Genomic DNA, 27,334 nt, shown 5'->3' on the forward strand with positions numbered 1-27,334 from the left:
TAGCAAAGTACAACCCCTACAAGGAATTTAAAATGTTATAATTGACTTTTCCATGGTCACTCAGGAATCTAGGGAGAAATAAAAAAGATGGTAACTCAGGTGTGCTTTAACTAAAAAAATCATTTGATATACTTTTCCACAATGAATTGTACAGCTTCTACAACACGTTGCATGTTGAAGCACTTTCAGGGAAAAAAAAAAAAAAAAACCACGTTTATTTCTGTGGAGAAAAACCTTGGTCAGGCTTTTCCTGCAAGACAAACGCTTCTGATCCATGAAGTTACCAGTGCCAGACAATCAGCAGTTCCTCAGTGAGAAGAGACCCTTTAGTGTCATTAGAATCCTTTTACCAATCAGCAAGTAATGACCAATTAAAAGAACATTTAAATACTTTCTCATGCAATTAAAACCACTGATCACCTATTTCCAGTAAAATGGATAACAAAATTATCGAGTCGCAAGTACCATGAAAATTCAGTAAAAGCACAAGAATTTTAGAGCTTTCCATGATCCCAATAAGCCATTTCATTGTGTTAGTTCTGATACCTAAACTGTCAATAGCCCACATCTGTATAAACCAGTTAAATGAATGTATTTTTATTTCTTTTAAGCCAAACAAATATTTAAAGTCTTCACTAGGAGAGGATAACATTCTAATACATCTTATTGGTATTAAGGGAGTCAAAGTATAACAGGCAGTGGGGAAAAAATATCAAGATACCTGTTGAGGGAGATGACAAATAGCATTAAAGGCTGGCAAACGCAGCTGGAGATAAAGAGTACCTTACAGGTGAAAGGTTCAGACATCTCTTTTCTTCCCAATGTTAATTAATCTTCTACGTGCTTTGCACAGATTGGGTTTTAATGCCATTACTTAACAAGAAAAAAATTTAACACAGTAACATATACTCTGAGATTATCTGAAGTCATGAAGCTGTATCTAAATCTTATTGTTCCAAAAGTTACTTGTGCTTTTTTATTTATTCTTTACACATTTCTTGGGGATAAGACAAAATTGCAAAATTTGTATTAAGCTTTTCTTCAATACTGGCACCAATGACAGGAACCACTGATAAAGATTCAGAGATAAACCGCTATGTTCCAGTGCAGATACAATACAGGTTAGTGTTGTATTAAAAAGAAGAGAGAAAAAAAAACCAAAACAAACCAACTGATGATAGTTTAATTGAAAAAAAACCAACCAAACTATATCATGTGGCACAAAACAATTCTTGCTTTAATATTTTTAAAAGATAATTAAGTTTAAATGAAAGAGAAAATACAACATTATCAAATTTTGAAGAACTAATACAACATGTCAGCCCATGTTGTTTTTAATTCTGATGTAGAGAAGATGAATAATACTTTAAAATTCTAATTTTAAGTACTGAAATATGCTGGTAATTAGTAAGGCATACAACAGAGATGAAATATAACCTCAAAGACCAAATGAGAATTTATACTCTGAAGTCATTTCATCTGTTAATCACTCCAGCTAACTGTACCAGAAGCAAACTTGCTAAAATGATAAACTAATGGAGACCATTAAAAAATTCCAGCTAGAGAATAAAAAAATAAAAAAAAACCAGCACATATCCACAGAAAGAGTCAGGCAGATTTAGGAAAGCAGATTAAGAGTCCCAAATGACTGAAAAATGCCAGAGCTGCATGCAACATTGAACATACTTTCTACTGCCATTTTCAAAGCCATTTCCCACCTCTTCTGGAAAGCACTACTAATGTTGAACTTTCCGGGACACAGCCTTAGCTATCGAACCCACTTCTGCTGGGAATCTGAATTGTTCAACAGATTTAGAGGATCCCACTCTGTAATACTCCTAAAAGCATTCATTCTTTTGGCCACCTAGCACTTGAGATGTTTCAAGCACATTTTTAAAAAGCAAAGCCGCATCTCATGAATTGGGATTTATGACATAAAGTAAAATAAAACAAGAAATGAATATTCGTACTACACATGGTCAGCCAGAGTAACTCTAAATAACAATGGTTCACTCTGGATTGCAGATGTAGCCCACATGATGGGCCAACGTGACTTGATCTCACCATAGACTTTGGCTGCATAGACTGACAGATTCATTGTGACTGACAGTGACCATTCCCTTGGTCCTTTCCCCTCTACTTCCATTAACTCATCTATTTCAGGTGAATTTTCCTTTGCAAAGACAGGAAAAATCCATTAGCTGTGTAAGGGAGGAGATATATTTCTCTTTTTTATCTTAGGAGTTGCTGCTGTCTTTTTCAGAGGCATCCTATTCTGGTTGGTTTTGTTCTTGGTCTGTTCAACTGTTGAACAAAGGAGGCCCACACTTCCAGTTTCCGGAAATCTGGATATACTCTCTCTTGCTATCCTTCTCTTCATTTATTGCTCTTTATCTTTAAACAATAAAATCAGTCTTCATTCTTGCTTATTGCATATTAATGTTCAAGACCAGGTTGGATGGGGCTTTGAGCAATCTGATCTAGTGGAAGCTGTCCTTGCCCATGGCGGGCGTGGGTTTATATTTGTGTGCGGAACTAGATCTTCAAAGGCACTTTCCAACCTATACCATTTTGTGTTTCTATTATGTTGACTGGTGATCAAGGTAGTTTCCCTTTGACCGTTTAGATGATAAAACTAATACAAAAGACCCCTGAGTTACACAAAATTATGTTTGTTATAAATTAACAGTGTGCAAAGCTCACCATCATCAAAATAAAGATGCCAGTTTAACCATACACCCTTTTCATTAAATTATCTCTCTCCTCCCCCATCAGCTAGAAGAAAATATTAAATTAAAACAAGATAAACTGTGCATGCAAACTAGTCTGTTACCGTCAAACAGCTGGGCTGCTCCAACACTGACAAAGAGGTCACGGTGTGAAAATACACAGCGATTACAGCAATAAAGGAAACAGCTGATAGAGGTTAGGTGGTGGAAACAAGAGGGCAGTCACAACAGAAAGACAAGGTTGGAATGAAGACAGGAGCATGGGAGGAGCAGAGGAAGAACCTGCCAAAGGCATGGGTCTGGGACACAGAGCTACAGCATGAGGGGGAAGGAAAGAGCCTTAGTGTCAAAACTGTCTAACTCCTCCCATCATCACACTGCATTTTCAGTTTCTTACAACTCAGATGAACTCTATTTAGGCTCTACAGTCATTCAGAAGTGACTTCAGAGAAATATGCAGCCATTTCTGACATAGAACCAGAATACGTTTTTGGCCACATTACTAAATTTTATTGACTTTTCTATGAAAGGCTGAAATATCTCCTTTATGATTTAGAACAGAGGCTTGAAAATCTGCCTGGGAAGTAAAACTGTAGAAATGCGCCTCTACCGTTCCCTTAAAAGCTGCATAAAACTTTGGATGAGTTCTTTGCATTTCAAAAGGCAAATCCTATCTATATCTGCAGATCGCTACACTTCAGAACTACAGTTCTAAAAGACTCTTCCTTCTACTCAACACATACCAGCCAGGGGTGAACACAGCTTCCCCTGAAATTGTGGGTTTGGATTGCAAAACACCAGGTAAACCTAGTAAGATTGTCACCTCTGATATTTCAATGCTTACACCTGCTAGGGCTCAGCACTAAAAGAAGAAGTAGCATAAACAACCCACAAGCAACAAGGGCACCGAGGATGCTGTGAGTGGAAAAAGAAGACTGGGACAAAGATTGGAAATGTCAGAGTGCAGAAAAGATGAAGAGGAAAATTTGGAGCAAGAAGGTGGGGAGGACTCACTGAGCAAGAAGACTGAAAATGGAGAAAGGAAACTGAAGTAGTAACAGAAACATATGAAACTTAACTCAGAGAATGTAAGAGATGGAAGCATACACTGATTGTGCAAGCAACAAGGGGCTAAAAGTACAGGATGAAGGTAAAGTGAGAACTACCTAAAGAGTGAGATCTTAGAAGAAGAGCTAACCAGACAAAATGTAAAGTAGAAGAAATGGCACAAGCAAAACTGACACTGAGGCCCCGGGAAAGGAAAATGGAAACGAGGACCAATACATGGATGAAAGTCTGGGGGCCTGTGGAGCGGGGCACAGCTACATAGGAGAAGGTACTGTAGAAAAGAACCAAGGCTGGTTCCTAAGTGATGTGGAAGTCCACAGGGGAGACTCAGACAGGCTGGACAGTAAGCATGGACCAGGCAAGATGCCTGTGGAGTGGAAACTAGGACTAGCCAGAAGAATGAAATCAGAATAAAGCCAAACTCAGAAGAGGCAGAACCTGAAAAATGGCAGATTAGTAGCAGTGAGCAAAAAGAAGCAAAGAGGCAGAAAGCACAGCTTTTGAATGCTTGGCCACCTTTTAAGAACGGAAATTTCCCAGGCAGTGGCTGGACATCACTTACTGATGGGAAGTCGAGAAAAAAATCTTTGGTTTTTCCTTTGCTTGCAGATGCACAACCTTTTGTGTTTGCTTTAGTAAACTGACTTATCTCAACCTACAAGTTGCTTTCCATCTTATTCTCCCTCCCATGTCCAGCTGAGAAGGGGGAGTGACAGGACAGCTTGGTGGATACCTGGCATCCAGCCAAGGTCAGCCCACTGCACTGGTGCATACAACATTACCTGAAATAATTCTAGAATTATGAAGCTATAGGTCTATTTTGGTTTCCAGTTGATTTCAATTTATTGTATGTCCTTGAGATCTATAGATTTTTCTCTGGAACATGAAGTATACCATTGGCAATAGATTATGACTACTTAAGTCACATTCCTTTTTTATTCTCTATAAGCCACAGACAGTGATGCAATTTATTATTAATTTAAACTAATTTCCCTCCTCCTGCATCCAGGATAGCCTCGTTCTCTTCTTAACCCTTTCAGTAACATTACTTTTAGCCTGATCTTGAAAGGAAAAAAGAAGTTAACAAAATGTACTATTTGCAAGTCCTTCCTCTAAATCCACACCACATATTCAACCTCTGAACCCACTAACTAGTCAGTATTAACCAAACATATTATAATCCCTTTAAGTTTTATGAAATTGAAAAGCTGCACAGAGAACAAAATGAGTGCTCCCATTCAGCTCTTGGACAGACAAGGACAATTTGGTTGTCAACCAGCAGCTGGACTGGTCAACCTGTGAGTAAATACATGGCAGACCTGGTGCTGCTTTCTGGCAGGACAAATAGGGAATGTGACGCCACCATGGACAAAGAGATGATTTTAAAAAAAGAGGGTGACAGCAAGAGGTAATTGGAGGATATGACTGGGTAAAGCTAGGGGCAGGAAGAAGTACTGCACTAAGAGTTTCCTAGCAGACACAAAAGTGTGCTGGAGGTACTGATGTGGACAAGTAATGAGGACACAAGAGACAATCCTGCAGACCAGCCAGTTCCACTAATGTGAGACTGCTTATGGCCCACCATATCACACTCTTATCAACATGTCCTAAGTGCCACCATCTGAGGCAGTTGGGCTGGCCTGCCCTTCCTTCTACAGGGAAGACAAGAGGCGACTGGCAATTGCCAGAGGCAAAACCAACTCAGCTACATTGCTGGAGAGCAGAGAAGTAAAGCCAACACCACGAGCCTGTCCCTGCAAACTCCCCTTAGTCTAAGTGACATCTTGGCTGCAAAGCAGCCAGTGGGGGATAGACACAGGCAGAGCATCTTGCCTTCCACTCATTTTCCATAAACATCAATCATAGCTGTATCCAAGTATCACACCCTGGATATTTCAGTGATTAATCTGACACTTACCGCTACAGCTTTAAAGATATCCTTTATTGTAGAGGTGTCACAACAGGGCACAATGCACTGTTACATGGACTTGCATGAGCCACCTCTAAGCAAGTTATTACAATTAGGAGCAGTACAGCTGCATTAACACAGCACTGCCAAACCAGGTTAGTTAGCATAGGTTCCTTTGTGCTGTACTAAACTGTGCCATGTAAATGTATCCCAAACGGGGAACAGCACAATGTCTCTTGAGTGAGTATCATATATAAATAACAAATAGGGGCCTAATCATTTGTATTTCTAATCTTAATTTTCATCCTCCCACAACCCAGGTTCCCTGGTTTTCTTAGAACATCCTGCTTGCATTCAAATCTTTGTTACAATGAGCTTAATAGCCAGACATACAGCTGTACCACTAGTCTCGTATAGCAAGATCTATTCCACAGATCTCTGACTTCTACCAATAGCCAACACTGATACTGAATGAACTCTCATGAACAAAGCTATGTTTTCTTAATAATAACAGTTGTATAAACATAAGGTCTTCTCAGTTAAAGGGAAACTAACATCAAAAAGCAGTAAAACATGGAACCCTAAACCCTTCTTTCTTTGAAGAAACACCTTTGAAGCGAGGTGTTTCTAGTTATGGGTGAATGAAATGAGAATTCAGCTGCAACAAACGGACATCCAGTCTGTATGAAAGACTAATTAGATCCATCTGAGAAGCTGTGTCTAAAACTGCTTCATATATTTCAAAGGAAAGCTCTTCTAGTCTATCTTTTGAGAAGACTACATCAAAACATTTAGTCACAGCTGACGCACATCTATCCACTACAGCAGCATTATTTTTCATAAGCCATAAAAAAGCTACATTTAAGTAATGTTAACAGTCTGGCTTACTTAAAAATTAAAGTAAATGGAGGGAAAAAAGTGGCAAAGAAATTTAGAGCTAAGAAAGCAATTCAAAGCAGCAATGACCTTATAGTTCCCCCTGATGTCAAAGCATCACGAGATCCCAAAGTAGAGTCTTATACTGAATATTAAATGTGCTGAGATTTGCTTAGAGAACAGAATTAAAGATGAAGCACCATCCAGAAGCTGCAGAGTTAACTACAGCTTTTGAGGTAATAAGCCAGGCTCTTATCTTAGCATTCTTTTAAATGTAACTATTGCTACTGCCAAACAATAGTTTTGGCTCCTCCAAAGGAGGAGCTCACATTTTTTAATCTATTCGTTATACAAAATTTGGGGAAAGGGGTTGGGAACCTGGAAGGGCTTTTAGAGGCAGGAAGGAGTTGGTTGGGTTTTTACTTTCCAGTTTTGTTAGATGCAAAACCAATGGTAAAGAGAAGCATATAAGTGATGTTCACGTAAGCATTGTTTTTAGAAACTAAAAAATCATTATATGAGTATTGTGGTGCAGCTTCTCAAGTGTGGTACACGCATTAATTGAAGCAACAGCTGTGCCTCAAGGAGTTTTCAGTCTTACACCAGAAGACCACAGGAGGACTGGAAGGATAGCAGGAAACATTTAATGCTGTTATGCCAGAAACAAGACTTTTTGAAGAAAGAAAACTGTATGTTATTGCTCTGTATTGTTAGGGATTTAATTTATATTTCTGTTCACTGTTCACTGGAAATCCTGGAACTTGGATCATGACCCATGGCAGAATATAGTCTCCATTTTCATAACACAGGAATTCATCCTATGAAGCCACGTGTGGGGGTAAAACTTTTCATGAGGTAATTTAGAATTAGTTATTGTAAAAACCTAGTCCCTTCTCTGCCTTCTAACTTTCTATCTTTTAAAACAGTGAAGTTTGATTCTTACACAAGGAAAATAAACATTCAAACTGACCACACCCACTTTTAAAATATTTTGCATTTTAGCATTTCAGACCTTTCATTTCATTTTCTTTTTAAAAGTCTCTTGTAGGCTACATACTAGTGCCAGACCATACGTTTCTGTGAGTTTTGTAGCAGAACGACAAATCTCCAAAAACTACTATGACCAATCTATTCACTGCCCTGACACATAGGGGAGAGCATATTTAAAGCTACAAAATGAATGCATTACTTTTCATGGAATTTTTAATTCCCAACCTTGAAGGTATTTTTTCTATATGCTTATGGAGTATTGTGTAAATAAATTAATTTGAGACATAGAAACCCACACCGACAATCTCTCTTTACTAATCAAATATGTACCATCATATACTTACTGCTAAACCTGTACAATCCAGATATACTCTGCCTCTCTTTGCTTAGTGCACAAGCACACCTAATACAAGTACAAACAAATAATATATATTTAATATTTATCTAAGCATTTTTACTTCTATCTTATCTAACATCTCCCAGCATCTAAATTCTCCGAGACACTCAATGCAGCACAGTGGAAATTCATACCAGAAACACTGAGTTCACAACAAGATACTGAGGCCAAGGCCACTTTGATTTAAAAAACACAATGTCAGCAGTCACAGAAACGTAGCAATTAAAGCCCTTGCCCACACAGTCAAAACTGAGGGATCAGTGCTCTCCTCAGATTGAAGGATTCAAGTACACAGTGCTTGCCTCCCAGGAGAAACTGTCCCCACCCCATCAGGATAGGACAGGTCACCCTCCATCCTTCCAGTAAATCTGTCACTACAGAAAAAGGAATGCAGGACCTGTAAAGGCACAGAGTCCATCAACAAGCAGGAGCACTGCTATGGCCAGTGACAATGGTAATGCTTTGCAAGGGTGGAAATGCTGGGTTTTGGTCTCAGCACAGAGGTAGATTATCCATACCACATTAAAGTGGCATTCTACAAAACACGCAAGTCTTACAAACAGAAAAGGCTCCAGATTCAAACCCGAATTAGAAGAGTAAAAGTAAGTACACAACCTCTAGAACAGTAGTTTCTATACGTGTACAGTCTATAGAACTCTGCACATGTACTGCAATGAAGAGTTTGTGTGCTACTCTGCAAGCAAAATGTAAACCCCATGGAAAAAGGCAGGAGAAGTCTTCTGCTTACAGCTGTAAGGATTATCCAGCTGAGCTGTAAGGATTATCTAACTGATCCGCCCCCTGCCCTTGTGGCTTTACACATACACTTTCCCTTCATTCAAACTAATATCTGGACATAGGAATAACAAATATATTTTAATTCAAACATATAACATATGTAACTATATATATATATAAATTTACAACTAGTCTAACCAGAAAATCTGCATTTACTGCTTCTGGGGATATATGTTAATTTGTATCTCAACTGGCTGCCCCTCTTGTTGTTTTAATTCCTACAGGTATTTGCTTTTCATTCCTATTAATCCAGCACTCATATTTCTTTCATATGACCAATTAGTTATTATGTGCCTGAAGCATACCAAAAATGTGAAATACTAGTAAAATACTGGCATTTTATTGGTTCTTTTAAAAAGGTTATTAATTTTATAGGGATTGGGCTGGGCAATGTTATTCTTCTATATAGACTACTGGAAAGACAGAACTTAAAACGCACTGAATTACTATCCTGCTCCACTCACATTTGTGTTTAAGGAATTAAATGTGGTCTAAGTTTGCTTACAGCAACTTCCTATATCATTGTTCTGATTTTACATTATACTGCTCCTTGTTACACATGATGTTTCGCATACTTCAGTTTCATTTTTGGGTGGTATTTGTTCCTAAGCATTTTTTTTCCTCCCCCCCAGAAGAGAATGTACAAAACAATGAAAATATTTCCTGAAGTAATTTTGAAATCCACTTACCCCTCAATCATGAAATTTACAGCAAATGAATAAAAGCAAAGCTCTCCTAATTAAATGCTTATTATATTTTAATTTGAAGTCAAAGCTTAACCATAACTAGGCATAAATGAATTCATTAACTAAATTAAACCATTCAAACAACTACTTACCTACTCTATACTGATCATACAGGATGTATTCAAAAAACGATGAGAGTAATTTAGATTTTATTTTATGCTCTCATTTTGTACTATATATTTTCCCTTGGAAATATTAAGAGGTACACAGGTCAATTTTCCACCTACATAGGTATCTAATAAATTATTTATTTCTCAAGAAAAAGACGGGGGAAAAACATTGGGTTTTTCCTAATCATTATTAAAACATTTATTAATCAAATGTCTCACTGGACTGAACAAGGTTCACAAATTTTTCATAGAGATTTCATGTCTGTACTACACTTATCTGTTCTTAACTTTGGATTTAGGATGTGATCTGAGGTTTTGTGAAAATGGTAGCCCATTCTAGTAGCAATCTGCACAAAGGAATTTAGCTTTCTCCACTCCTCTTATTCAGCATTTGACCTATACATGTCCCCCTGGAAATATATCAAATTTCCATGTGCTCAAAGTAACTTCTGAACTATTTCACCTTATGCTTTTTCTTCCCCCCCCCCCCCCCCAAATATAAACAACTTCAATGATAAGAAGCTACTTTATAACTGAAAACATCTGGAAATTCTTTGTCAACTAAACAGATGAGAAGATGAGGCTAAGTGGTCTGGGAAGGTATGCATCCACCACTGAGACGAAGAACCCTAACAGAAAGGATTGTTTTCAAGCATGAAAAAGCACAATAACAACTACTTGCAGAGAAATCATGCAAATCAGCAATAAAGAATTCTCAAGACAGGATTGCTATACCATAGCAAATAATCAGAAAATGGATGATTGAGGCAAAAATGTTTTCGAGAACTGTATTTATTGCATAGAATGCAGATACAAATTCCTCACTAAACAAAAACAGGTTAAAAAGAGGGTTGGAACTAGATGATCTTTAAGGTCCCTTCCAACTCAAACCATTCTATGAATAAGCAACAATGCCACCATCACATGGAACCAGACCATCCTTAGTGACTGACATGTCTTTGAAGGATCAATTTAATATGCTGCAGGGAAACCACACATCTAGCAGGTTTGTTCAATATTTGTAGGTTCCCACTTGCTTTTGTCTCTCCCACACTTCAGTACTCGGCAGAACATTCAGGCTTGGTAAAGCAAAACAGACTCCAACCTTCATCAGCAAAACTCAGTCAAGTCTTTGTATCAATGAACTCACAAAATAGACACATTTGATAGTCACATGGGCAATTGAAAATGGCAAGATGGAAAAGACTCCTGTTTGTAACTGAACTAAAGATTCCACAGTTTGGTGGTGGGATCCTTCTGGACTGTGTATTGCTGTTTTGCATTAGTCTCTTGTAAAGGAGAGTAGTCTTCCTTCAAATTCTATTTCAGCAGTAATCTTGATACTAAGATCTTTAATTCAATTCACGAGAGGAAAAATTTTAAGCATATGAAGAACAGAAACCAAAGCCCAGAATCTGACCGTCTGTCCTCGAAAGAGCTCCAAAGAGCACATATGACAATCAGTTAGCTTAAAGGTTCTTCTAGCAATTAAAATATAGAACAAAAGAAAAAAGAATTACATTCACATTAATTTAGTTGGCACGTTCTTTGTACACAAGCAAGCAGGTCCCACGAAAGTTGCTAAACTAATTCTCAAGTCAGGTCATTAAACTCTTCTAATTGCAAAAGCATTTGTTATGCTGACAGGGTATCCCCAAAAACAACTGTCAAACTGAAAATTCTAGTACAGAAATTTCATACAAACTTAAGTACTAGCCTATATGTTGCTGGCTTCAGAATACAAACAGACCTACTTCTATTTTAAAAGAAAAAATATCAAATTAGGATTCACAGAAGTTTTTAACCTTTGCTGGAATCTCAAAAATTAATGTTTTTGTCTGCACTGCTCCAGGAAAATAGCATTGCTCACTCCTGACCACTTGTTTTTTAAATCCTTCAGTTTGGGAAAGCAAGGCTGCTAAAGTGGCCTAAAGCCAGCCCCCATCAAGGACTTGTTAAAAATAAAATGGTTAAAAACAGATGGTTACAAAATTCAAAATTCTGAAAAATAAAGAGCAGCAAAGAGCAGTTAACACTGCACAATTCATTAACAATCTCATGATAAAAGTAGAAAACCACAGATGATCCACAGACCGAAATGCTGACGAATGATCCGCTCAAAACAGCGGGAATCATGGAGAGGCCTGCTGCTCACACCCCCTGCACAGAGCGCCAAGCACTGCACACTGTGAGGTGGTGAGGTTTCGGCTGGCAAGAGTAGAAGAGTTACAGAAAAAAAGAAAAGAGTCACTGTTGGAAGAGTCCCTGTGGTAAACAAAGTAAACCAGGATGTGAATGCTGCTGCTGCAAAGCACAGTTTGCAGCAGGAGTAAACTTCTGAAGGGGAATGTGAAGGTGGCCCTCCTCCTGGGCTATCTAACTGCACCACATATTCAGCTATCTTTGTCTCAAGCCACAAGGGGACACAACTCACAAAGGCAGGAGCCCATATCACACCAACTTAATAGCAAAAAGTAAACGCAGAAGTTCAAAAAGTGAGGCTTGTGTTTCTGACAGCAAAGTTAATAAAGCAAGCTTTGAATTTCCCCCTTTTTTTTCCTGATGGTGTCTTATACCACCTGATCAGAAACAAGATTTCTCATTCCTAGTCTTGACTTTTCCTTCTTTGAAGTTTTAAGGCAGTTGTTTTTCCTTTGTAAAGCTTTGAATAATAATTCAGATTTTTGACAGTGCTGTATTTACTATACACTCTTGTCTGCAGCACAATCACAGGAGAACACAAGCAAAAATAAAATTATTAAAAAAGAATAACATGTCCTCTGCTATTTATCCTGTAACAATGAAAATAAGTGTAACTCTAAACAACCCTGGTATTCAAAAACAGTTGTATGCTTTTTACAAACCCAAGCTTTGGAGCAAATTTTAATACACTATACCTAGAGGTTTAAGTGAGACAGACTTCTGGTTATTGTGCAATCCACCTACTGTGATTTATTTCACCACCTAAGGAATTTTCTAGATGCAAATAAACAAGGAATTATCTCTCCCCAAGTCTACAGGCTTGGTAAGGGTAGAATTAAAATGTAAAAGTTGCTGCTGCAAATCCCTCTGGCCCAGGCTTCAGGTATGCAGTGTTCCGACCCGGCACCCCTACTTTCTCCCTAATGCTTAGGCACCCCTTCATCTGTGACAGGGGTGCTCAGCTCCTCACGGGTGCTCCTGCCTCCTGGTCTAGCAGTAGATGGTAACAGCAGTAACATCCTGCAGGGACACAAGGACACAAGAAGGTACTTTCACATTTGTTATTGTCTGAATAATAAACCAAAGGATCAGAAATCAGACTCCATATATGGCTTGTTAAACTGGTTTTATACCAGCTATAATTCTCATACTGCTGCAAGACATCACAACTGTTTAGCAGTTCCACATAAACTGAGAGACAGGTTTGGACTGTGGTATAGGTCAGAACTATTTTCTCTATGTTAAAATGATAAGCCAGCAGTAATAGCATTACATATTCAGCATCCCTTCTCAGAGTTCACACCTCCTGAGAAACTCCGTGCAGTTTACAACTCTAAGAAGTGGGACGTAGGAATAACTCATATGCAAGTTTGTGTGTTCAGCTACCTGCACAATCCACAGAGTCAAAAGCACAAAAGGATGCTTGGTCCTCCTCTGCCTGTAAACTTTCCTCAGTCCAATTTAAAGATCTATCTCTTGAATTATGTAAGCAAGTATAAGCAAGAGCCTAGGTAACTAAATGCAACTCAAATCTCTCAAAAAACACGTGTGCACATATGCACACAGATGCGTGCTTGTGTAATTAGCTGTGCTAAACAAAGCTCCTAGTTTGGGGATGTCCAGCTACGGGGAGTAGATTTCTGAGCTCACAGCAGCAAGGGCCTGTGCAACACTCACAGTGACCAGCAGCCACCCTGTATCACCCTCACAGGAGGGGGCAGCTCTGAACTGACTGTTGTTAGACAGCAATGCTGCATCAAAAAGGTGGAAAGGCCGAGGGTAATGACTGCTCCTGGAAGGGCACAAACCAGTGCCAATCCAATTCTAAACTGGTCTGAAATCTGGCACAGGTGTTTTGTTCTTTGAATGGGTTGTATCCAAGTTCACAGGATGCCTGTCAGGAGCATTATATAAACTCAATTCAGGAAAAAGCTGACATTGCAGACATGGCCTTTGTTTCGGAAGCAACATTCCACAAGTAGGGCAAGTGTCACTGCCATGGAACAACACTGTATATCAGGTACTGAGTAAACAGTTGCTCAAGACCTCCTAGAATTCTTTCCAAAAGAAAAGTCTCACATTCATCATGACTATAAGTAAAACGTAGCGTGATGGAAGTACAGGTAGTATGAAAAGGGATATTAGTTCGGCATCTTCTTGCCCCAGTTAGGCCAACAAAACCATTTTTTAAAAAAGCTAAGTTATCATGACCTCAACTTACATAAGCAAAAATAACCAAGGTGACCAGTTTCAACTGAAAATTATGTCTTCTACATTTAAATCTCAGTAGAGCAAAGCAAAAGTGAATCACTGAGACAATACTGTTTTCATTATACGAAATAAATATTTAAATACCTTTTTTCAAAGAAATCTCATTATTCTGAATGCAACATCAGTGTGAACATCATGACTATAAAATATGTCATGGAGCAGATGTTGTAGAAAAGTTTCTCCACTGAACACATGCAAGAAAAGTAAAGAGCTATCAGAGGTAAATTAGAAGACTTCTGGGATTCCTCATAGTCCTGGATTTTCAATGACTAAGAAAAATTTACTTCTTTAGGTCCTTTTGAAACCTTTTGCCCAAAAATCAGATATGAGAGTCAACTGCCAATTTAAAAAAAACAAATCTCATTTTGGTTGTGGATTTACCATTATCAGACATATAAAGTAGTTCTCTATAAATTTACCTTCCCAATACTTCAACCAGCTTGTGCCTTGGCTTTATTCTGCTGAACAGCTGAACTATTAAACATAGCATTAATACTCTTCTACTGGGTATTTCACTATGACCACATACAGTTCTACTACTGAGGTATTGAATAATGCCATTCCAGTACAATTACTTATTAAAATTGCTTGGTTCTTTGATTTGCTTTTTTTTAACCACTAGCCTACGGTAATGCAATTTTTGATGACATTGCATTTATTTTCTTGCTCTCATATATCCACAGTGGAGCATAAGACGTTACTTCTAAACAAGACACTGAACAGGGTCATTATTTAGAAAACTAATTTAATAAACAAGCAGATACAAAAGTGTTCCACAGGCATGAACAGAGAAAAAACTTATTACACTAGCACTATTTAACTAACAATTTTGTTTTGTAATTCACAGCACTGCCTACTGACATCTGTGTTTGGTCACCAAAGAGACAGAGAATTTTAGCAGCTGTCAAGGGTAATATACGTTGACTCACTGCATTGAATTTCTTAGAAAATGAGCAGAACTTACAGAAAATGATGAGCCATCCTTTGAAACTGCAACTGGGTAAATTCCATCTCCTAGACGCACAGAGAGCTCCCAGTTCCTTCTCTTTGATTTAGCAATAGGAATTCTAAAAAAGAAATAGGCAGAAGAGTAATTTTTAACAGAGATTTCATGCTTCTCCCATTTTAACCAGAAGCACTTGCCTCACAGGATGGTCAAGAAGGATATAAAATACCATTAATCTATAGACACAGTTGGAGAGCATACTTGAAAAAAATATACTAAATACATTTCTTCTGTCAAACAGCATATAAGGAGAAATTACACTCTTACTTTCTTTCTAGATTTGCCTTGACACACTGGGTATGCTGATAAAGTTATAGGAGGCCCTTTAAAACAGCCAGCATTTGCTGCAGAATTAGCTCAAACAGGATGAAAAACAGATGAGAAAGTGGGTTGGCAGGAGAATAGCAACAGTGATAGATGGAGCAGTCTTCTTAAGGGCAAAATGTAATCACTATTTCTTTCCTCTAATTCTCAGTAAACCTTTATTAAAAGCCAATTACAGACAAAAGATTTAGCCAAACAAGTAATAAAGTAATTTAATACTTAATATACATTTTAAAGTATCTCATCCACAGAGCCCTTCAAGCATACTGAAAAAATAATGATGTATCATCACAGACCACATGCAGGATAATACCTATCCCCACAGCATTCTGTGGCTGTACCAGTTATCAAGTAATACAAGAAACCTGAATCTTTTCAACTTTAGCTTAAAGAAGCACACATCTGACAGCCAAGAAATGAGACCCGAGTCTTCATTCTTGGAAATTCAGAGTGAAGCAAGCAATTTGCAGTTATTTTATTTAAATGTATATTTGTTTTCTGTTTCCTCATCCTAGCTTTTCCTCTCTTCCACTTTGCCATAACAACTGGTGTCCAAAGGTATGCTACAACTTTTCTGATGAGTGGTCACCATATAATACCATCAGCGAGCATCATGTATCCTAAAGAGAAGACAGGAAGGTGGAATTTAAGCTCTGATCAAACAAAGACATGTTATTTTGGTATAGCTTTTTTTCCACACTGACTCTTACACATGTTTAGATTTAGGGATGAGTTCATCAGCTTTAGGTCTCTTCTAAGGATCATTTCTGCTATAATATATTCACCTATTGTATATTTTAGAGCTTACTACCCCATTTTATTGCAGCCTTCAGAGTCTTAAAACTTGGAAACACATCTTTCTGTGTTACATTACATGCATCCTCCTGAGGATTCAGGTGCCCAGTGAACCACATCTCCCCAAACAGAGTGCTCAAGTTCCCTGCAGAATCAACAGGGAGAAGCACCTGTGAAGCCTCCAGAGGCCAGAGAAGGGGAAATTATCTCCCAAAGCCAAGGAAAACACATTGACTTGTTAATAATTTCAGCAATTATTTTAAGAGGGTTGGATTTTTAGACACCTGAAACTTAAGCAAGTACATGTTCAAGTAAACTAATTAGGCAAAGAGGTTCCAAAAATTGTGCCTTTCAATGTGCCTGAAAAGGGGAAATGGAAACACTAAATATATCAGACACAAATAGATCAATACTTATCCTTGGTTACTCCTGGATCCAAGCCAAGTAAGGCCTAAACCAGATTTCACCAAATACCTTAGCTCACCTCTATCACTACCCAAAAAGTTCACAAAAACAAACATTGAAAATAACCTATTCCCATACTAATGATGCCAAGTGTTACCTTTCACATTTAATACACTGGCAATTGTCGAAACAACAAATATGAGGCATTATCTATCGTTTATTGAGTGCAATGTCATTTCTCAGCACCTCATACTGAAATTCCTGTATGTCACCAAGACATTTAGACTGGCTGATAGGAAGCACGTTAGACACGGGAGTTCCTGAAGAAGAGGAAGAGGAATTTCCTGCACAGGTAGCAGGCAGCAAGCTGAAAGATGTTTTCATTGCACTTCCTGGTATCATACTGCTGCACCACTAAGTAAGAATGCAGCAAGGTTTTGCCAGCACCTGTTTAAATTCTCCACACCACTCCACTGCAACAACCAACAGGATTTAGTGGCTTATAGTAACTTCATATTTCTTGTACAAGAGATAAGACCTCATCTTACACCCAGCTTAGAAGATCTGCTTCACTGGTGGCATGAGATTCCTTATAGCCTTGCTGGCATTGCCCTGCTTCATATTGCATTTGACTGGAAGTGACCTCATGAATCTGGCTGCTGGCCATCAAAGGAAAGACAGTCTTGTTCTCCAGCAGGGATTATTTTTGTTCAGTCCTGTCTTGCTGAGCTTTGTCAAGTGTATCTCCAAACAGGATGCACGCCTCTTGAAAGGCATGACTATGATCACTGCTTAGCCTGGGTTTCAAACAGCCACATAACTCCTCTCTCTGCAACACCGGTGGCCAGGAGGGCAAGGTCCAGAGCTGCATCTAACACCAAATACACAGCAAGTTGTACTTCCCTCCTGGAACTGCTAGATCCATTTGCACAGGGACATTTTTCAGCTTTGCTGATCAGTTTTGCCTATAGCTTTGTAAGTGTAATTTAAACTGGCTAGGACAGATACTTATATTAGCTGGTGACAATCCTACTTTTTCTTTGTTAAATCCAATTCCATTTTGATGGGATCTGGGGAGGAGGGGAGGTTCCTACAAGTAAGAATCTTAAAATCCAAAATTAAGAATCAATATTTAAGTTTCTTAGATATGAAAAGGAAGTTGCTCAAGTCTGTGAACTACTTTAGAAATGCAGAAGCTTCTGTCATGCTAAGAAAGGGGCTTTCTGTTGTTTTGTGGTGGGTTATTTTTAATGTCTGAGAAGTCCTAGGGCTTGGGAAATTACCTTTGTTTTTGTCTAGGGTTGCTTCCTTAGCTGAGAACTCTTCTAACTCCTCCACAGGGAAAACATCTGAACTGTGAATATATTTCACACTAGTTCAGAGAAAACTCCCCAAACTTCTGGCTGTTTTTAAAAATGTAGAACTTTTAAAATTCTACATATTGGGCTGAAATGTGACATATTCTATTTACAGCAAAAAGCCCACCAAAACTACTGCAAATAGAAATAACGTATTTTTTGCCATCATAAAAGACAAAAAAAGGTAAGGCACTTCTGCTCCAACCCTAGGTTCAGAATCCACACAGTATGTCTTTCACAGCATTCAACATGCCCTCCCTTTTTTCTCCCAGTTTGGGCAAATGACACATCATCCAAAAAATCACTTTATTCACACATAGAGATCACCGGCTTCAGGAAGAAATACAAGTTACGTAGCAAGATGAGTGCCAGGTGAATGGGAAGCAAGACCATGGAGAACTGTGTGCTGCTGTCCCTTGCCAGGAGCACTACACACAAAGGGACAGAGAGAGCAAAGGCAGCACTGCAGCCCCAACAAGAGGAGATGGGTGGAGAAGGGTGTTATAACTCCTTCCATATAAAATGGGCGGTTCTGAACTACTCTACTGCAAATTGCCTTCTAAAGGGAAGTATCACAAGCAATAGGAGATGAGGAGTACAGTGATGGGGCTTGGCTCTAAGTCATAAAGGCTGTACTCCAAAGCACTGAAGTCACAAAAGCTTGTAAACAGTGCAACAAGAAAAACAGCACCGTTTTAATGATTAGTTATTTATTTTCAACCCCTATCACTGTTTGTTCAACTAGAGATAATGTCATGGTTCCATAATTTAATTCATATGTTACACAGAGTATTATGTCCCTTTTACTCTCAACTGCCATGCGCAAGACAGGGAGATCACTTCATAATAGTGCAGAAATCATAGCTCTGGCTTTCTTTGCAAGTTTTCAGTGAGGAAAGCAGACAACTGCTAAAAATTTTAAATCAACTCACACTTACTGTGCTTATGGAGAACAGCCACTAATTAAACTATTCTAGTCAAAAACAAGTAATGAAAGAAAACAGACATTCACAAAAGCAAATCAAATAATAACTCTGCCCTGGCCATTGTGATTGTCACCAACCAACTGGATAGAAGGAACTCCATAAAAACTACAATTTTCTGCAGTTTGTGACAAATAAACTCCCCTCTCCTGATTACCGCTGATGATGTAATGAGCTATGATAAAAGTCACCAGCTCCTAAAGGGTCAGAAAATTGCATATAGATTTTTTCACTTCCAATTCAAAATACATGTTCTAATGCTGAGGGGGAAAACACTTACAAATTCTCTCTACTTCTGATATTTTTGCTGCATAATACTTTACATAAACAGAGAAATCCCAAACTACCATAACAAATCCTCCCGTTATGAAAGATTATAAGTGCTTGAAAACCACATTATGTGACACTCTATAAAGCTGTTTTTCAATTGTGCAATTACCTATTCAGCAGTTAAATAAAAGTGAAATATTGACTTAAAACAATGTTAATGGTCAAAGAATCATTAAGAAATCCTTCATCATAACTTTCACAGCAGGTGGCCTGTAAAATGATCAAGAATAATGTGCTGGATTCTGTAGCCACCAAGGTCAGTTTCTGCATACAAATCTTGCAGGGGGAGAAAAAAAGACCTTCAGAAAGTGGGCCATTCATCTGAACCAAGTTCAGAGAATTTCCAGCACTGTGAAAAGATATGTTATGCAAGCACATAGATGTATTCAGTGGGGGTAGACTGAACCAGCTACATGGAGACTACAAAGGAGCCCTCCCATGGCTCATGAATAAGTCGAGGAAATGATCAGAAAAAAATGCAGAGATGTTTAGACAGATGGCCCACTTAAAATGCCTGGGACAGGGCATAAGCAATTTTAATGAAACTTTAGATCTACCATATAAAATGTTTCTTATTTTCCCTGCCCTTCCCCACAGCCCTCCCCCCCACCCCCCAAGGAAAAAAAAAAAAATCAAGAAAGGCAAATAGAAATTTAACAACTCAAACAAGAGCCTATCTAGTAATGTAAAAAAAAGGGGAAAGGGATAGTAAATGTCACACTTTTGAGCATTATTGGTTTAATAAGTTCAGATACAAAGAAATATCCTTCACAGAACCTTCAACTATCAGATGAATATAAAAGCAGGGAATGGATAGATTAAAAGAATTCTAAACAGAAGTGTACTGCCAAACAAAACACAAATCTAAGCTTTAGTATTTGAGTACTTTCAACACTTTCCAACATAAAAGTTCATCGTCACACAGAAAAGATAAAAGCAGTACTTTCACAGGATTATTTTAAGAACTAAAAATTATGTGAAAGGAACCTAAGAATCTAGGTATATTTTATTCAGCAATTTGAAGTATTTTCTGTATCTATTCACACCCATTCTCTACATATATTCAGATTGATTCATGTATACATATCATGTGCACTTTTACATAAAAACAGGTTTTCCTTCTTCCTACTTTGTATGTGCATATGTATACATATACCCCTTTCACTGTGAATATGAAAATATACCATCATTAGACTAAATTATAGTTCTGCATATGTCATACAAAATAATAACCTCTCCTAGCCTGTGTGCCAGCTGATCAGACAAAGGCTGAAAGAATTACTCAATGGTTATGTCAAAAAGGTTTTATATTACATTTTCTTACATATCACATTTAGATCAATAACAAATATGCACATTTATAGCCACATATTCTATCTGAATAGTGACCACAGGGAAAAAATTAAATTACATGGAAGGTAAACTATAAAATAAAAAGCGCTGCTTTAAAAGGATGCTATGGAGTGCACCGTGCTTTGATTCAAAATGTGTGCATCTGGATGCTCCCTTTTCCTTTAACAGAAGCTTTTTGAGCAATCTGCATTGACATATAAGAGCCCGCAATCCAGTGCCCAACGAAAACCTCCAGTGCCTTCACCAGTGAACCCTGGATCAAAGCTAAAGAAACAGCTAAGCTAGATCCTATAAATCTAGAGTGAACTTAACTATCCAGATCATCATTTAACCAAGAAGTAACCCTGCAGACAACCTGATCACTCTGATTCTCTTCCACTCTGAAGGTCTCTAAGCAAGCAGGGGTTGGGTCCTGTAAAGAGAGACACCCTAACCCAAATGCTTTGCAGCCAGCATCCTCAGCAGCCTGGCAGGGGGAAGGAACTAGAGGCTTCTCTGACAAAGCTGTCTCCACAGTTTTAAGGAGAAATTATCCTCCAAATATACAGGCAAATAACAATTCTAAGCCTCTTGAAAAACCTTCCATGGCTCTTTTAGTTTTAAATCTATCAGGTAAAGGAAGTAGGATTGCTTTTATTGCCAGTCTTGTTATTAAAAAAAAAAAAAAATCTATGTTTGCAGAGCGTTATGTCCAGAGAATGAAAGAACTGGGCTATCAGCCTCCGTCAGCCTCCTCCTATCTTTCAAGAGAAAGAGCCAGGGCCCAGGTAAGTACTGAGGGACTCAGCACCCTACCTGCAGATGGTAGGAAGGAATGGGAGATTCATGGAGACTCAGAAAATGCAGTTTTGCAGGCTGATGAGGCATCCTCTGGGACAAAGAGTTTTGGCACTTGGTCCTATGACAGGAAATTTCTATGCACTTTGCATTTAACAAACTCAATGAAACACACAGTAACCCTGGGAGCTGCATGTACAGCCCAAGACCTCTCAGTTTCAGAGAAGAGTCAGACTGCCCAGTCCTTCAGCAGATGACAGCATACCTTGAAAATTGCAAATAAATAAATGTAAAACATATTTGAAACTGATTTCCTCTCTTATAACATGTCAGGGCCTACTCTAGTATTTGGTTTCTCTTGGAAAAAGAAAACATCACAAGCATTAATGCTGGATAAGAGATGCTGCTCCTTATCTCATTGCAAGCATTTGTGAAATGAGAAGCAAGAAAGACTCAAATCATGTGTTCAGAAGTACAGAGAAAAGACATTTATTTTTCAAATAATTTACAAGTCTGTGCTTCTAATCTGTTTTTTCAAATCATCTTTCCTAAATCAGCAAAAGCATTTACCGAAGAAGGAACTACTTGCAAGCAGGTGTTTTTAATCAGATCAGTCAACAATATTGACTTTTGCGTGCTGACAATTGTTATGGACAGAAAAGTCTAAAAATCTGTTCATCATCAAAAAAAGTTTGGGCTATTTCTCTTCCGTTAAAGCATTTAATTTCACAACTTTGGTTTTTTTTCTAAAACTTTTTTTTTATTAAGGGAGAACTTTGGGCAGCTGGGAAAACTAAAAACAATATAGTCCATAGAAGGAAAACAACAAGCTCCTTTTCCCATACAAATTTTCCTTTATTTCCTTGAGCAAAGAAACTTATTAATCCTCTTTTTGTGCAGATATTTAGGAATAGCCTTACACTAATTCTCTTACCTTCTTTTTATGCACAAAGAGCTTCAGAACAAATCACTGTGAGGCACTAGGGAGGACCAGAGCTCTTCTGTTAGCATCATCCAGTAGCAGTTATATTCTTCTATATACATGATGGTATTGGGATGTAGCTGCTTGCTGGGCAGTCTGTTTCCTGCACCTCCATTCAAACAATGGCTATACCCAGTAATAACATGTTATTTTTCACTTTGCATTAAGTTTAGAATACTACAGGTTTCCTGTCCACCTAATAAATAGGCAGAAGGAAACTCCATAAACTACTAATATGAAAACGGAGGTGAAAATATTAAAAATTACCTGTAGATTTGATAGGGAAATAATCCAGTTATACTTCTACACATAAGATTACTTTCTATACTATTTTTGAAACATACATATTTCCATACATATTTTTGAAACGTCCAGGCAAACTTTGTGCTAGGCTTGCTGTGCTCATCCCAGCAGTGAAATCTGCCCAATTTGTAGCATACTAATCTCAAACTAAATTTCCACTTATGGCTGTAAACCTGAATCAAAACACATCTGCTGCTTTAATCTGTCATCCCTTTTGTCAGAAGTTAGAATTTCAGTTATTCATCCACTTTTGTACTAGAAGTTCTGGAGAGTATAACTCAGAAGTGACAGGACAAAATACAGTGGCTGAGCCTTTTGCCTCATATCAGGAGTAGTTCTCAAGGGAAATTATCCCAATCATCTGCACTTAGATGGATCACACTGCAGAACAGTCTCAGGACACATGAACTAGGTTCCTCCCTGATGCATAGAAAGGCACAAGCCAGGCTCCAGAACTTCACCCAACACAGTCCAATCACAAATGGTTATTCAGTTCACAGGACTGGACTAGAACTAATCAAAAGTCAAATACAAACAGTGAGAGTATGAGCTCCTCTTGATGAACTAGAAAACCACTTGTAGTGGTATACTCTCTAATGACAGATAGATTAATTATTTAAGAATACTTAATTCACTTGAAAAGATTTTGATCTTCATGACCATTTCTGCAATTTCATTCCTGCAAAACCGTATGTTCAGTATTGAGTTTAGATATTGGGCCATAGTTAAAAAAATCCTGACACTTAAACTGAAGCTCAAACTCCCTTATTTAGTTGCCCCAGTAAAAAATATATGTTAGGTGCTTAACACCTACCTGCTCCTCTCAGTTGAAAGTAATGAAAATACTGCACAGTGTCGCACATTTGAAAAATCATTCTGCTCATTTGGAGGAGAAAATACATATATTAGAATCAAATTTAAAACTTCCATTTTGAAAAAAATCATGGCCTGACATACCAGTGCTGTCTATATCCTATTAGATAATATCATCTTCTTGAACAGATGACCATTTCACCAACTATCAGTAGTTTACAAAGTTAATCCCTAAAAAACACATTAACCTATCTCTTTCTTATTCAGAGATACACCTGTGACCCACAGACATCACAGCTAGCATGAGAGGCAGTAACACCTGACTCAAATGCAGTTTCTTTAAAGAACAAAGTTTTTGATACACAATACAGTGAAATTTTTCATTATCTGCTCAACTTACTAAAGGAAGCATCAGAGCAGGAGTGAAACATATCTACTACAGTAAAGGGAAAAGGAAAGACATCATAATAAGGTCGCCTCTAAAGAAATTTGACAACAGCACTGAGAGTAAAAACACTGGTCTTCAAGGCCCATAAGGAACACAGTGCACAAACTAATGAAAAATTTTAAATAACATTAGCTAACCAAACTGAAAATATCTTTTTAGAGAACACCACCTCCAAGTGTCTTTGAGGTTTTTTTTAAGAACTGTGTACTAAATGCTGTCTTTCCCGTGCTTACCAGTTTCATTTAGGTCTCCCACCTAAGTTGTATTAGGTGGGAGACTGACCTCTTTTGATATGTCAGCCTCCTTGGAACTAACCAGATTATACTTCCAGAAGTATGGAATTTCTGCTACACTTTGTAGCCCTCATGATTTACTCTGGTCTCTGTAAAGCCTATCACATATGCAATATCCCAAAGGTCGTTGTTTAGAAAAGAATTTGTCCTGTATTTTCAAAATACACCTTCAGAAGTAGTGTGTGGCATCTGAGAGAGGATACCTTAGGAAGACTTTCAGAACTGGTTTTCACAACTTTGCCTTCAGCCCCAGTCCCTCCTTTGCATTCTCTTGCTGAGGGAATCCACACACAACAGCCATGTTCTCTCTAGAACCCAAAGCTTCCTTGTTCATACCTGACATAATTTCTCTAAAACGCAAATGACTGCTGCCCCTCTTGCGTCTTCCTGTGTGAGACAAACTGGCCTTGTGTGCTGGTTTTGGCTGGGGTAGAGTTCATTTTCTTCACAGTTAGTGTCTGGGGTTAAATCATGAAAGTTCTTGTCTCTGAAAAGTTGGTGCTCCATCCTTTACAGGCCTTGAACGCAACAATTTCTCACTGTAATCCAACTTTTTCAAACTGTGAGGCAGCAAAATGCCATCAGCTCTTACTAACCCTTGCTTCTGGGAAGACACACACGAATGACTGAAAGCTAAGGAAGTTGAAGAGAAGTGAGCTGTGGAAAGGTACTGCAATACTCAATGTAAGGAGACTGAAGCTTAAATGGCCATAAGACTACCAGGAGTTTGGAAATCACTAGAATAGAGGTTTAGTCTATTCACTGAGAAAGCTTCACCTAAATACAGATCAAAGAGTGGGGGGAAAAAAACAAAATCACAGTTAGTAGAGGAATAATGCTGACAATACTAGTAAGCACCTTAAAATGATTGTCATTTGCCTGAGGATACAAGTAACAAAAAAAAAGGCTTTGCTGCAGGGAAGGGAGCAGGGGACAACACAAAATTTAAAGAAAAGTGCCCTCACTAGTTCAAGGAAACAAACACGGAAAAGCTGTCAGTTCATGGCATCTCCCTTGTCTAAGGACATTAACAACCAGGTGCAGCCAGGTAAGGACCTGCTTTAAATTTCACTGTCTGGTTGAAAAACAGGTAGAAGGGCCTGGAGAAAATCATTATTGTGTGATGAAGGTGCGTCACCATCTCTGCCACCATCAATGGCAGAGAGGAGACTCAGGAACACATATTAGAGCACTTGGGTAAAGACAGAAGCTTAAAGCCTAGGAACAAAAATTTTTTTTGAAGTGTTTTTTAAATCTGGAATTCAATATGCAAATAACTTATTTGTATCATCTCACTACTAACTGCAGCAAGATTAATTTTACTAAGCACCACAGAGAGACGTGTCATCATCTCCTTTCTGGGTCACAGGGTAAACATCCCTGATTTCAAAAGAACCAGGTCCTGTGCTGTTCTTTCCTGCCCCGTCTTTCTCACACTACAGGCTTTGAAGATGCATGTTAAAGGGAAGCCACAACCAAAACAAACTCCAAGCACCACATCTAATTACACAGAAAAGTAAACTACTAAAGAAGGATCTGTGACAGATATTAAAGAATCATCCATAATCATAAAAGGAAAAGCCATCTGAGCAGTCTCAACACAGATCCAGGGAAAAATATCCAGGCATTTGAATACCTACCATGAAACAACAGAAATTGGGGTATTTTTTACTTAAGGCACTATCTACCCCAAGTATCCCAGCAAAAACATGATGACATATCCATGCAGTTTTCCATTTAAGATTCAAAATACCACCAGGTTACAAAGGTAAAAATATACAGTACCTAAGGTGGAACACAGAGGGTTACCTCAAATACAGGTAGCAGATGACTGATTTTGAGTTATGTAAATATCAGGCATGAGATTCAACTCCAAGATAGCGAAAAATGACACAAGCACTCAAGTACTCTCAAGTACTTCTCCCATTAGAAATACAAAAATCTACATTGCCACAAAGTAAACAGGCCTGTGGTCTTACATATAAAGAAATGAAAAATATTATTTTTTTTATTACTGCTTCATAATGAACATACCAGGAAATATCCTAAAAAGAAAGCAAAGAAAGACCTCCAAGACTTCTGAGACAAAGGTTGGCTTCTTTTTCTCATGAAAATATCTCTTCAATATTTTCACTTAAACTCCAACACACACACTAAAACATACAGAAGAGACTCACCTCTCAAAGTTGAAAATAAAGAAGTCCTAGCTCAATCTTGTATGTTTACACTTTTAATCTTACCCTTAAACAAGACTGAATAATTGAGCATAACCGCGCTGAAGGTTCAGCTTCTACACTGGTATATCTAATTTCAAGTCAACAGCTCTTTTACTTAAAATATGTTAGATAAAAAGGTAATATGCTCTCTGTAAGAGTTCCCTGGAGGCTAGAAGAACCAATAAATTAACTGTTACCATATGTTTGGCTCCTCTTGGTAAAATTCAGTAACAAGACACTGCCAAACCTCTTTTGGCGGGTAATAGTATTTGGTAGCTTATAGTACAACTTGGGAAAAAAATGGACAGAAAACTTGGAAATTAATAGAAGAAAGTGCATTTCTATTCTTGTATAGTTAGCTATATGCTGTTGGAAGAAAGATTGTAACAAAGTCAACTCTACTGGTCTGATCTGTAACAAACATCTGGTTTCTCAGGAAGAGCTGTATCAAATGCAAACTCAACCACTCCAGCTAGTACAGCAATCAAATATTCTGCATTTGAATTTTTTAAACAATGATAGATATGTACAATCTACTTTGCAAATGGGAAGGTTTGCAAAATTAGTATTTCGAATGCATATCACTAGTGCTTTGATTATAGTGGGTTCATTTCATTATAAATGAGCAAAGTCTGGGCTTATTTGCAATGCCATGTTCTTAGGTTTTACTTATGCTAAAATTAAATGCTTCCCTCCATTCACTCCATATCTTTTATACCTACATAATTGAGACTGGAACATGTTCCATAACTGGAACAGAACACACTAAAAGCCTTTAACACTACACCTCTAATTACAGCTATAGACTGGGTATTTTAAGGACATATATTACATACTTTTTTTAAAATTCCA

The 27,334-nt window shown here is 38.0% G+C and overlaps 1 protein-coding gene across 1 annotated transcript in view; it reads right to left on the reverse strand.

Annotated features, from left to right (window-relative positions):
• The window catches only part of PCCA (propionyl-CoA carboxylase subunit alpha), a 277,386-nt gene that overhangs the window by 97,187 nt on the left and 152,865 nt on the right, over positions 1 to 27,334 (reverse strand). Inside the window, exon 19 of the mRNA XM_032677799.1 lies at positions 15,061 to 15,163. Within this exon, the coding sequence (XP_032533690.1) occupies positions 15,061 to 15,163 (103 nt within the window). The remainder of the gene's footprint in view (positions 1 to 15,060; positions 15,164 to 27,334) is intronic.

Source organism: Chiroxiphia lanceolata, chromosome 2 (assembly GCF_009829145.1).
Source record: "Chiroxiphia lanceolata isolate bChiLan1 chromosome 2, bChiLan1.pri, whole genome shotgun sequence".
Classification (NCBI taxonomy): Eukaryota; Metazoa; Chordata; class Aves; order Passeriformes; family Pipridae; genus Chiroxiphia; species Chiroxiphia lanceolata.